Source organism: Zosterops lateralis, assembly GCF_965231275.1.
Source record: "Zosterops lateralis genome assembly, chromosome: 5".
Classification (NCBI taxonomy): domain Eukaryota; kingdom Metazoa; phylum Chordata; class Aves; order Passeriformes; family Zosteropidae; genus Zosterops; species Zosterops lateralis.
Window position 1 is genome coordinate 1,989,813 of NC_139766.1, and position 13,535 is coordinate 2,003,347.

The 13,535-nt window shown below is 55.7% G+C and overlaps 1 protein-coding gene across 1 annotated transcript; it reads left to right on the forward strand.

Annotated features, from left to right (window-relative positions):
- Positions 1–3,298: 3,298 nt before the first annotated feature.
- Positions 3,299–9,820, forward strand: LOC310909956 (sperm flagellar protein 1-like; the record flags this gene model as incomplete). Its single annotated transcript, XM_083862343.1, is given in 7 exon segments — positions 3,299–3,379; positions 3,381–3,420; positions 3,531–3,642; positions 4,516–4,666; positions 5,472–5,619; positions 7,048–7,238; positions 9,713–9,820. Coding segments are annotated over 7 exon segments (831 nt in total).
- Between the last annotated feature and the right edge of the window lie 3,715 nt (positions 9,821–13,535).

Here is a 13,535-nt window from a genome sequence, read left to right on the forward strand (position 1 = left end):
CTCATCCCCCCTATTTAGGGATCTCATCCCCCATATTCAGTGGGATTATCCCCCAAAAACCAGTGGGATCATTCCCCCTATTTAGGGAATTCATCCCCCATATCCAGTGGGATCATCCCCCAAAAACCAGTGGGTTCTTCCCTCATATCCAGTGGGATCAATCCCCCATCCAGAGGGATCATTCCCCGTATTTAGGGAATTCATCCCCCATATCCAGGGACCTCATCCCCTCCATTTAGGGATCTCATCCCCCAAAACCAGGGGCATAATTCCCCTTATCCAAGAGGATCATCCCCCAAATGCAGTGGGTTCATCCCCCCAAACCATGGGATCATTCCCCTTATCCAGAGGGACCATCCCCCTATTTAGGGAATTCATCCCCCATATCCAGGGGTCTCATCCCCCAAAACCAGGGGGATCATTCCCTTTATCCACTGGGATCATCCCCCTTTTATCTCAAAATCCCCCAACCCCAGGCCTGTCCCCAATGTCCCAAATCCCTCAGTCACCCCAAATCTGTCCCTGATCAAAGTGTCCCATCCCCTCCCCACCCTCCCCCAGAAATTTTGGGGTTTCCCAAACCCCCCCAGGGATATTTTGGGGACACCCTCAAGTTATTCACGGCTGAGCAGAGAATAAATTGATTTAAATAATGGAAAAGAATGCGAAAAACAAACCAAAATAAGCCCCAAAATACACCAAAAATCCCCAAATAATCCTAAAATAACCTTCCCCCCCAAAAAAAAAGTAAACAAAACCAAATAACCTCAAATAAACCTCCAAAATACCCAAAAAACCCATAAAATACCAAAACCCCGCCACCCAAATAAGCCCAAGATAACCTCCCAAAAAACCCAAAACTCCCCCCAAAAAAATCCAAATCTCACCCAGAAAACCCCAAAACTTCCCCCAAAAAACCCAAATAATGCTCAAAATAACCCCCCAAACAAACACCCAAAATACAAAAAAAAAATCCCCATAAAATACCAAAAAATGCACCCCAAACAGTCCAAAATAACATCACAAAACCCCCAAAATTCCTCCCCAAAAAATCCCAAATCTCCCCCATAAAAAAACCAACAATTTCCAAAAAAACCCCCAAAAATTCCCCCAAAAAACCAAATAATGCTCAAAATAACCCCCAAAACAACCCAACCCGCCAAAAAAACCCCCAAAACCCAAAACAGACCAAAATAAACCCCAAATAAACCCCCAAAATACAAAAAAAAAACTCATAAAATACCAAAAAAATCAACCCAAATAAGCCCAAAAAAACCCAAATAAACCACAACAATTCCCATCCCAAATCTCCCCCAAAAAACCCGCAAAACTCCCTCAAAAATATCCCAAATAACACTCAAAAAAATATCCCAATCTCTCCCAAAAAACCCAATTAACGCTCAAAATAACCCCCCAACCAAAAACCCTCAAAAAAAAAAAAGCCCCCAAAAAATACCCTCAAAAAACCCCCAAAGACAGCGGGGCCAGCTAAAAATTCGGAATATGATTGGTCAATAGAAAGATTGGCGTGGTGTTCAACCAATAGAAGAGGGTTGAGGGCGGAGCCAGGGATAGTGCGGAAGTGCTCACTGCGGCGAGGCGAAGGTGGAGCGGAGTCAGATGATTGACGGGTGCTGTAGCCAATGGGAGGCGGGAATAGGGTCAGGAGGCGGGGTCATGGTAAGGGGCGTGGCTTAAAGGGCGGGAAGTGATCGGGGAAAAAGGAGGGGGCGACATTTGATGGGGGATTTTGGGGACACGGCCTGGCCGGGGGGGGGGGGGGGGAACATGGATGGGGAATGAGATAAGGAGGGGGTGGCAGTTGAGAACCTCCCGGAAGTGCAGGTGAGGGGCGGTTCTCCCGCCTGGGGGGTCCCATGTCACCACCAGGAGGACCAACCCCTGGTCTGGGGGTGTCACTGTCACCTCCTGGGGTTGTGGCTCAGTCCGTGTCTCACCCCGGTGTCCATATTCCATCTATGGTGTCCATATCCTATCCATGGTGTCCATATCCCATCCCGGTGTCCATATCTCATCCCCGGTGTCCATATCCCATCTCGGTGTCCATATCCCATCCATGGTGTCCATATCCCATCCCTGGTGTCCATATCCCATCCATGGTGTCCATATCCCATCCATGGTGTCCATATCCCTTCCATGGTGTCCATATCCCATCCCCGGTGTCCGTATCTCATCCCAGTGTCCATATCCCCCTCCACTGTCCATATCCCCGTGTCCATATCCCATCCATAGTGTCCGTATCCCACCCTGGTGTCCATATCCCATCCCGGTGTCCATATCCCATCTCCGTGTCCATATCCCATCCCAATGTCCATATCCCATCCCAGTGTCCATATCCCCCCTCCACTGTCCGTATCCCAGTGTCCATGTCCCGTGCATGATGTCCATATCCCATCCTGGTGTCCATATCCCATCCCAGTGTCCATATCCCATCCCAGTGTCCATATCCCATCCATGGTGTCCATATCCCATCCCGGTGTCCATACCCCACCCCCGTTGCCATGGCAATAGGATGCTCCCTGCAGGTCACTCCCCCGTTGCCGTGGCACTGTGACCCTTCCAATAAACCCCACCTCCACTGCCTTGGAAATGAGACAGGCCCTTAAAGCCCCACCCTGTTGCCATGGCAATAGGATGCTCCCATGAAGCCCCGCCTCTGTTGCCATGGCACCAGAGACGCTCCCATTAAACCCCACCCCCTGTTCCCATGGCAACGCGATGCTCCCTTTAGGCCACGCCTCTGTTGCCATGGCAGCAGAGATGCTCCCATTAAATCCTGCCCCCGTTGCCATGGTAGCAGAGACGCTATCTTTTAAACCCCACCCCCTGTTCCCATGGCAACGCGACGCTCCCCTCAGGCCACGCCCCCGTTGCCATGGCAGCAGAAGCTCTCCCATTAAACCCCGGCCCCGTTACCATGGCAGCAGAGACGCTCCCCCTTAGGCCACACCTCCCTCACCATGGCACTGGGTCTCTCCCCTCAGGCCGCGCCCCCGTTGCCATGGCACCGGGACGCTTTCCCCAGGCCCCGCCCCCGTTGCCATAGCACCGGGACGCTTTCCCCAGGCCCCGCCCCCGTTGCCATAGCACCGGGACGCTTTCCCCAGGCCCTGCCCCCGTTGCCATAGCACCGGGACGCTTTCCCCAGGCCCCGCCCCCGTTGCCATAGCACCGGGACGCTTTCCCCAGGCCCTGCCCCCGTTGCCATGGCACCGGGACGCTTTCCCCAGGCCCCGCCCCCGTTGCCATGGCACCGGGACGCTGTGGCGGGGCCGCGATGGCGGCCGAGGGTCCCGACGCGGGGCCGGACACGTCGCTGGTGTCCCTGTACCGCTGGCTGGACACGGTGCCACTGTCCGCGACCGCGCAGGAACATCGCCCGCGACTTCAGCGATGGCGGTTGGCCTGGCAGGGACACGGCGGGAGGGATGGGTGACCCCGGGCGGGCTGTCTCCCCATGGCGGTGGCGGTGCCACCCCCTGAGCGTGTCCCCGCTGTCCCCCACGCAGTGCTGGCGGCCGAGGTGGTGAAGTTCTTCTTCCCCTCCCTGGTGGAGCTGCACAGCTTCGTGCCCAGCTGCTCCACGGCGCAGAAAGTCGCCAACTGGGGACACCTCAATAGGTAGGGGACAAGTGCCACCACCCGTCCTCAACCCAGAGTGTCCCCAAGTTGTTCTAGGGGTGGTGTCTCCGTGTTTGTCACACCCGCGTGGCCACAAGAGCCGCCCTGGCGTGCTGCCGGTTTGGATTAGTGTCACCTGTGTCCCCCCCTGTGTCCTCTCTGTGTCCCCTCTCTGTCCTCTCTGTGTCCCCTCTCTGTCCCCTCTCTGTCCCCTCTTTTCCCCTCCTGTGTCCCCTCTGTCCCCTCTGTGTCCTCTCTGTGTCCCCTCTGTGTCCCCTACTGTGTCCCCTCTGTGTCCCTCCTCTGTCCCTTCTGTGTCCCCTCTCTGTCCCCTCTTTTCCCCTCCTGTGTCCCCGCTGTGTCCCCCTGTGTCCCCTCTGTGTCCCCTCTCTATCACCTCTGTCACCTCCTGTGTCCCTCCTGTGTCCCCTCTGTGCCCCCTCTCTGTCCCCTCTGTGTCCCTCCCGTGTCCCCCCTGTGTCCCCTCTGTGTCCCCTCTGTGTCCCCCCTGTGTCCCCTCTGTGTCCCCCTCTGTGTCCCCCTCTGTGTCCCCCCTGTGTCCCCTCTGTGTCCCCCCCTGTGTCCCCCCCTGTGTCCCCCTCTGTGTCCCCCTCTGTGTCCCCCCTGTGTCCCCTCTGTGTCCCCCTCTGTGTCCCTCCCGTGTCCCCCTGTGTCCCCTCTGTGTCCCCTCTGTGTCCCCCTCTGTGTCCCCCTCTGTGTCCCCCCTGTGTCCCCCCTGTGTCCCTTCCTGTGTCCCCTCTCTGTCCCCTCTCTGTCCCCTCTGTGTCCTCTCTGTGTCCACCCCTGTGTCCCCTCTCTGTCCCCTCTGTCACCTCCCGCCCGGGTGTTTTTTCCTCGATTCCCAAATTTTAGGAAAGTGCTGAGTAAGCTGAATTTGCGGCTCCCGGAGGAAATGATCCGAGAGCTGGTTCAGAGCCGGCCGGGAATGGCCGAGCAGCTCCTGCAGCTCCTCAGGGACAAAATCCAGGAGAGGCAGAGGCAGAGGAAAGGAGGGGCCGGGCAGGTGAGGAAATCCCCTGGAAATGGGGAAATCCCGGGAATTGGAGCGTCCCGGGAAAAGTCGGAGAAGCTGGAGAGAGGAAATTGTCCTTGAGTGGGAATGGGATGGGATTTAATAAAAATCATTCCAGGATTCTTCTCTGGAAAAAGGGTGGGAGAGCTGGGAATGTTCCCCTGGAGAAGGGAAAAGTGCAGGGAATGCTCCGAGTCCCTGAAGGGGAAAACTCCAGGAGAGCTGGAGAGGGACTGGGGCCAAGGGCTGCAGGGACAGGACACAGGGAATGGATCCCACTGGGAAAGGGGACATTGGGCTGGGATCTTGGGCAGGAATTGCTGGGAATGGAATTCCCACATTTGCTGGGGCTGCCCCTGGATCCCTGGGAATGCCCAAGGCCAGGTTGGGATGGATTTGGAAAAACCTGGGAGATGGGAAATGTCCCTGCCCATGGAAAGGGTGGAATTGTTGGGATTTGAGGTCTTTTCCTAATCAAACCATTCCAGGATTCTGGAGCCCCTCTGCTCTGGGAGAGCTGGGAATGTTCCCCTGGAGAAGGGAGAAATCCAAGGAATGCTCAGAGTCCCTGAAGGGGAAAACTCCAGGAGAAGCTGGAGAGGGACTGGGGCCAAGGGCTGGAGGAAAAGGGAGATTTTTGTGGGATTTTGGGCAGGAATTCCTGTCTGGGAGGGTCTGGAATTCCAAGAGAATCCCTGGGAATGCCCAAGGCCAGGTTTGGATCCTTTAGGACTGTCCCAGGTGACTTTCCCAGGATTATTTTCTGCCTTTCCCCCTTTTCCCTCCTCTCCCGCAGCCCCCAGAGGAGCCGGAGGCGCTGGATGAGGGCGGATACCTGGACACGGGTAAAAAATCTCAAAAAATCCCAAAAAAAATCCAAAAAAAATCCCAAAAAATCCAAAAAAAATCCCCCCTGCCCCGGGACCTTTTGGGGTCTGGGGCAGGTGACCCCCAATCCATCCCTGTGGGATTTCTCCAGGCCATCCCAAACTCCGGAGCGATTTGGGAAGGGGTTACAGCCAGGAGGGCCCTGCCAGGTGAGGGGACAGGACTCTTTTGGGGTCGGGGGGGTCTTTATGGGGTCACTGCGGGGTCCCAGTGGTGGTTTTGGGGTCACTGAGGGGGGTCAGAGGGTCCCTGTGGTGGTTTGGGGGTCACTGTGGGATTTAGGGGGGTCATTGTGGGGTTTGGGGGTCCCTATGGTGGTTTTGGGGTCTCTGTGGGGTTTGAGGAGTCCCTGTGGGGTTTGGGTGGTCCTGGGGGTGGTTTTGGGGTCACTGTGAGGGTCAGGGGGTCTTTATGGGGTCGCTGTGGGGGTTGAGGGGGTCCTGATGGTGGTTTTGGGGTCACTGAAGGAAGTCAGAGGGTCCCTGTGATGGTTTGAGGGGGTCACTGTGGGGTTTGGGGGGTCTTTATGGGGTTTGGGGGCCACTGTGAGAGTTTGGGGGTCCCTATGGTGGTTTTGTGGTCTCTGTGGGGTTTGGGGAGTCCCTGTGGGGTTTGGGTGGTCCTGGGGGTGGTTTTGGGGTCACTGTGAGGGTCAGGGGGTCTTTATGGGGCCCCTGTGGGGTTTGGGGGGGTCCTGGTGATGGTTTGGGGGTCACTGAGGGGGGTCAGGGGATCTTTGTGGGGTTTGGGGAGTCCCTGTGGGGTTTGGGTGGTCCTGGGGGTGGTTTTGGGGTCACTGCGGGGGGTCAGAGGGTCCCTGTGGTGGTTTGAGGGGGTCACTGTGGGGTTTGGGGGGATCTTTGTGGGGTTTGAGGGTCACTGTGAGAGTTTGGGGGATCCCTATGGTGGTTTTGGGGTCCCTGTGGGGTTTGGGAGGTTCCTGTGGGGTTTGGGGTCACTGAGAGGGGTCAGGGGATCCTTGTGGGGTTGGGGAGTCCCTGTGAGGTTTGGGGAGGGGAGGCTTGTGGTGGTTTTGGGGTCCCTGTGGGGTTTTGGGGTGTCCCCAGGGGGTCAAAGCAGTCCCCACATGGCTCTTGGGGTCCTGATGTGGGTCAGGGGTTCACTGTGGGGTTTGGGTGTCCCTACTGGGGTCAGAGGGTCTCTGTAGGGTTTGGAGGATCCCTGTGGGGTTTGGGGGGTCCCCATGGCTCTCAGAGGGTCCCTGTGGGGTTTGGGGGGTCCTTGTGGTAGTTTGGGGGGGTCCCTGTGGGGTTTGGGTGTCCCTATTGGGGTCAGAGGGTCCCTATGTTGATTTTGGGGTCCTTGTGGTGTTTTGGGGTCCTTGTGGGGTTTGGGGGGTCCTTGTGGTAGTTTGGGGTGTCCCTGTGGGGTTTGGGTGTCCCTAATTGGGGTCAAAGGGTCTCTGTAGGGTTTTGGGGTCACTGTGGGGTTTGGGTGTCCCCAAATGTCCCCAAGTGTCCCAGTGGAGCTCAGCACCATTCCCATGGGATTTGGGGACCCTCGGTGGTGTCACCGCCCGTCCCCACCTCCGTGTCCCCTCTCCAGGGTGACAGTGACAGTGCCCCCCGCCCCGCCCGGGGGTGGCCCTGGGGACATGCGACAGGAGCTGGCGGAGCGCGAGCGGGCGCTGCAGCTGGCGCGGGACACCATCCAGGTCAGCGGGGACACCCCGGGGACACGGGTGACACCGGCCTGGCCACCCCTGTCCTTCTTCATGGGTTTTCCCTGTTCTCCTTTCCCGGATTTTCCTGTTTTTTCCTCGGTTTTTTCCCGGTTTTTCCTCGGTTTTTCTCGGTTTTTTCCCGGTTTTTCCTCGGTTTTTCCCGGGTTTTTTTTCCCAGTTTTTCCTGGTTTTTCTCTGTCCCCCATTCCCGGCTTTTCCTCTCCCCCGCTTCCCTTTTTCTTCCCAGTTTTTTCCTGGTTTTTCCTGGTTTTTCTCGGTTTTTTCTCGGATTTTCCCGGTTTTTCCTTGCTTTTCCCTATCCCCCTTTCCCGACTTTTCCCTGTCCCCCATTCCCGGCTTTTCCTTTCCTCCACTTCCCTTTTTCTTCCCAGTTTTTCCCTGCCCCTCCTTCCCTGCTCTTCCTGGGTTTTCCCGGTTTTTTCCTGGTTTTTCTCGGTTTTTTCCCCGTTTTTCTCGGATTTTCCCTGTCCCCTATTCCCGGCTTTTCCTTTCCTCCTCTTCCCTTTTTCTTCCCAGTTTTTCCCGGCTTTTCCCTGTCCCTCCTTCCTTGTTTTTCCCGGTTTTTCTCGAATTTTCTCGAATTTTCCCGGTTTTTTCCCGATTCTCCTTTCCCGACTTTTCCTTGTCCCCTTTTACCGGCTTTTCCCGGTTCCTCATTCCCTAAAATTTTCCCTGTCCCTCCTTCCCAGCTTTTCCCTGCTTTTTCCTGTCCCCCTTTCCTGGTTTTTCCCTGTCCCTTATTCCCTAAAATTTTCCTTGTTCTCTATTCCCGGTTTTTCCCGGGTTTTCCCGGTTTTTCCTTGCTTTTCCCTGTCCCCCTTTCCCGATTTTTCCCTTTCTCCTTTTCCTGGTTTTTCCCGGCTTTTTTCCTGCTCTTCCTTATCTCCCTATCCTGGATTTTTCCCATTCCTCCTTCCCTAAAAGTTTTCCTGTCCCCTTTTCCCGGTTTTTCCCGGTTTTTCCCTGTCCCTTCTTCCCTAAAATTTTCCCTGTCGCTTTTCCCTGTCCCCTGTTCCCGGCTTTTCCCTTTTTTTCCCTGATTTTTCCCTTTTTTTTCACGATTTTCCCCGATTTTTCCCGATTTTTTCCCGTATTTTCCCAGTATTTCCTGGGATTCCTCCTCTTCCAGCTTTTCCCTGTCCCCTTTTCCCGGTTTTTCCCGGTTTTTCCCGGTTTTTCCCTGTCCTTTCTTCCCTAAAATTTTCTATATCCCTCCCCCGGCTTTTCCCTGTCCCCTATTCCAGATTTTCCCTGTTTTTCCCTCTTTTTCCTGATTTTTCCTGATTTTTTTCCTTTTTTTTTTCCTGATTTTTCCCTTTTTTTTTCCTGATTTTCCCCTTTTTTCCCTGATTTTTCCCATTTTTTTCCGTTTTTTTCCCTGTCCCCCATTCCCAGTCTTTCCCAGTTTTTCCCTTTCCCTCCAATTTTCCCCTAAATCCGGGTGGGTTTTTTTTATTCCCACCACAAATTTCGGGAAGGGCCGGAATTCTTTGGGATATCCAGGATGGGATATTTGAAATTCCCAAATTTTTTAGGGGGGGGGGAAAGGGGAATCCCAAATCCATCGCTGCCCCTCACCTGCCTCAGGTTCCCCATGTCTGGGGACAAAAAAAAACCCCCAAAATTCCCTCTCTGGGAATTTCTGTGCCGGGAATGGGTTTGGGATTTGGGGATTTTGGGGATTTGAGGATTTGGGATTTCGGGATTTGGAGATTTTGGGATTTTGGGATTTCTGGATTTTGGGATTTGGAGATTTGGGGGTTTGGGGATTTTAGGGGTTTTGATATTTTGGGTTTCTGGGATTTGGAGATTTTGGGATTTAGGCATTTCAGGACTTGGGGATTTTGGGATTTTGGGATTTCGGGATTTTGGAATTTCGGGATTTGGGGATTTTAGGGATTTGGGGATTTGGATATTTTGGGATTTGGGATTCCAGGATTTCAGGATTTTGGGATTTGGGGTTTTCAAGATTTCAGGATTTGGGGATTTTGGGACCTTTGGATTTTGGGGATTTGGGGGATTTTGGGATTTGGGGATCTCAGGATTTGGGATTTGGGGATTTGGGGATTTCAGGATTTGGAGATTTTGGGGTTTGGGACTTTTGGATTTGGGGATTTGGTACTTTTGGGATTTTGGAATTTTCGGATTTTGGGGATTTGGATATTTCAGGATTTTGGGATTTTGGGATTTGAGGATTTTGGGACTTCAGGATTTGGGGATTTTGGGATTTGAGGATTTGGGGATTTGGGGATTTTAGGGATTTGGAGATTTCGGGATTTGGAGATTTTGGGATTTGGGGATTTGAGGATTTGGGGATTTGGGGATTTTGGGACTTCGGGATTTGGTACTTTTGGGACTTTGGTACTTTTGGATTTTGGGGATTTGGGGTTTGGGGATTTCAGGATTTGGGATTTGGCTCCTCAAACCCCCCTGGGCACGGGCAGGTCCTGCAGGCCAAGGTGGGGCGCCTGGAGCAGCTGCTGCTCCTCAAAAACCTCCGGATCGACGACCTGAGCCGGCGGCTGCAGCAGCTCCAGGGACAGCCCCGCTGAGCAGCGACAGGGGACACGGCTGTCACCGCACCGCCACACCGGGGACACCGGGGACAGCCCGGGGACAGCCCGGGGACAGCCCGGGGACAGCCCAGGGACAGCCCAGGGACAGCCCCGGTGGCCCCCAGCGCGTCCCAGTTCGCCCAGTTCATCCCAGCGCTGGGGATTAAAGTGTTGGAGCTTGGGAGGGTGAGAGAGACAGTGAGGGGACAGCGAGGGGACAATGAGGGGACACTGAGGGGACAATGAGGGGACATTGAGGGGACAGCGACGGGACATTGTGGGGACACTGTGGGGACACTGAGGGGACAACGGGGAGGACAATGTGGGGACACTGAGGGGACACAGTGGGGACACTGTGGAGACAGTGGTGGGGACAGCAGTGGGGACACCGTGGGGACACTGAGGGGACACTGTGGGGACACTGTGGGGACACTGTGGGGACATTGTGGGAAGAACAGTAGGGACATTGTGGGGACAGTGGGGAGGACAATTTTTGGACACTGTGGGGACACTGTGGGAACATTGTGGGGACAGTGAGGGGACACTGTGGGGACACTGAGGGGACACAGTGGGGACATTCTGGGGACACTGTGGGGACAGTGGTGAGGACACTGTGGAGACACTGTGGGGATAGTGGAGGGGACACTGTGGGGACACCGTGCAGACACTGTGGAGACAGTGGTGGGGACAGCAGTGGGGACACCGTGGGGACACTGAGGGGACACTGTGGGGACACTGTGGGGACATTGTGCGGACATTGTGGGAAGAACAGTAGGGACATTGGGGGGACAGTGGGGAGGACATTGTGGGGACACTGTGGGGACACCGTGGGGACACTGGGGGGGACACTGGGGGGGACAGCAGTGAGGGGACAACGGTGGGGACACTGGGGACACTGTGGGAATATTGTGGGGACACTGTGGGGACACCGTGGGGACACTGGGGGGGACAGCAGTGAGGGGACAACGGTGGGGACACTGGGGACACTGTGGGAATATTGTGGGGACACTGAAGGGGACACTGAGGGGACACTGGGGACACTGAGGGGACATTGTGGAGACATTGTGGGGACAGTGGAGGGGACACTGTGGGCACACTGTGAGGGCATTGTGGGGACAGCAAGGGGACACTGGGGACACTGTGGGCACACTGTGAGGACATTGTGGGGACACTGTGGGGACAGCGGGGGGACACCATGAGGACACCCATGGGGACATTGTGGGGACACTGAGGGGACCCTGTGGGGACACTGTGGGGACATTGTGGGGACATCGTGGGGACAGTTTTGGGGACATAGAGGGGACACTGTGGGGACATTGTGGGGACACCGAGGGGACAGTGATGGGGACACTGGGGGCACTGTAGGAATATTGTGGGACACCATGGGGACACTGTGGGGACAGCGGCGGCGACACTGTGGGGACACCGTGGGGACACCTTGGGGACATTGTGGGGGTGCCGTGGGGACGCCCTGGGGACAGCGCGGTGGGGACACCATGGGAATGCCATGGGGACATCAGCGTGGGGATGGCAGAGTGGGGACACTGTGGGGACATCAGGATGGGGACATGGTGGGGAAACATTGTGGGGACATCAGAGTGGGGACACCTTAGGGACATCAGCGTGGGGATGGGGGACATCAGCATGGGGACATCAGGGTGGGGACACTGTGGGGACACCATGGGGACATCAGGGTGGGGATGGGGGACACTGTGGGGACAGCAGGGTGGGGATGGCAGTGTGGGGACACTGTAGGGACACCCTGGGGACATTGTGGGGGTGCCGTGGCGACACCCTGGGGACAGCGCGGTGGCCGCCGGGATTTAATCCCGTCCCAAATCCCCTTGTTTTTGTTCATCCCGGAGCAAATCCGCGCCCGCCCCGCGCTGGGAGGTGACAGCGACATCCCCCGTGTGTCCCCCCCACCCCCAGGTGACACCCCCAGCCACGGGGACACGCCCAGGGGTGGCCCTGGGGACCGTCACTGTTCCAGAGTGGCTTTTTTAGGGAAAAATTGGGATTTCCGGCCGATGTGGGAATGGAGGGGGGACAAGCCGGGGCCGTGGTGTCCCCTCCCTTGGGGACAAGGCGGGTGCGATGTCACCGTGGCGGTGACAAGGACACGGCCGGGGGCTCTGGGGATCCCTGGGAATGTGGATCCCACATTTCTTGGAATGTGGATCCCAAGTTTTTAATCGTTCCAGCAGCTGGAGCAGCTCCCTGGGGGGTGTGACATTGTCCCCTCTGTCCCTCACGTGTCCCCTCTGTCCCTCACGTGTCCCCTCTGTCCCTCACGTGTCCCCGCTGTCCCTCACGTGTCCCCTGACCCCACTGTCCCCCCGGCGTTCCCGAGGGACAATCCCGGTGCTCTCAGGATGGGAACTGGATGGGAATTTGGCGTGTCCCGATGGGATGTGGCCGTTCCCCGTCCCCTGTCCCCGAGAGAAGGGACACGGAGGGCGGGATTGGGGACAAGGCAGGACAGGGCTGGATGTCCCCAGGCTGGGCGGTGACCAGGGAGTGGGGTGGACTGAGATTGGGATTGGATGGATTTGTGTTTGGGGTTGGCATTGGGCTTGGGGTTGGGATTGGAAGGGTTGGGGTTGGGGTTGGGGTTGGTGTGGGATGGGGATTGGGATTGAGATTGAATGGGTTTGGGTTTGGGTTTGGGTTTGGGCTGGGATTGGGTTTGGATTGGGATTGGTATTGGGATTAGATGAGTTTGGGTTTGAGATTGGGTGTGGGTTTGGATGGGTTGGGGTTGGGGTTGGGATTGGAATTGGGGATTGCAGTTGGGATTGGGATTGAATGGGTTTGGGTTTGGGTTGGGGCTGGGGCTGGGATTAGGGTTGGGATTGGGTTTGGGTTTGGATTGAGATTGGGATGGGATTGGGATGGGATGGGATGGGATGGATGGAACAGACTTGGGATGAGATGGGATCGGGATGAAATGGGATGGGATAAAATGAGATGGGGAGGAAATGCAATGGGATGGAATAGGATGGGGTGGGAAGGAATTGGGATGAAACAGATGGGATGGAACTGGAATGGGACAGGATGAGAGAAAATGAGATGGGGAGGGAATGGGATGGGATTGGGATGGGATGGAATGGAATAGGAAGGAATTGGAATGATTTGGGATGGGATGGGATGGGATGGAGCTGAGTTGAGATGGGATGAGGAGGGATGGGATCAGACTGGGATAAGATAGGATGAGATGGATGGAATAGGATTGGGTGGGATGGGAAGAAATTGGGATGAGATGGACAGGTGGAATTGGGATGGGATGGGATAAAACAATTTGGGAAGGGATGGATGAGTGGAATCAGGATGGGATGGGATGAGAAGAAATTAAATAAAGAAGAAATTGGATGTGATGGGACAGAATTGAAACGGGATAGAATGGGAAGGAACTGACATAATTTGGGATTAGAAGGATCTGATGGAATTGGGATGGGATGTAACAGAATTAGGGTAAAATGGATGAATGAAATTGATTAAATGGATGGTATGGAAGTGAGATGAGATGGAATTGAGAGGGAAGGGAAGGGAAGGGAAGGGAAGGGAAGGGAAGGGAAGGGAAGGGAAGGGAAGGGAAGGGAAGGGAAGGGAAGGGAAGGGAAGGGAAGGGAAGGGAAGGGAAGGGAAGGGAAGGGAAGGGAAGGGAAGGGAAGGGAAGGGAAGGGAAAGCCCCTTAGCTCCGCCCCCTCCC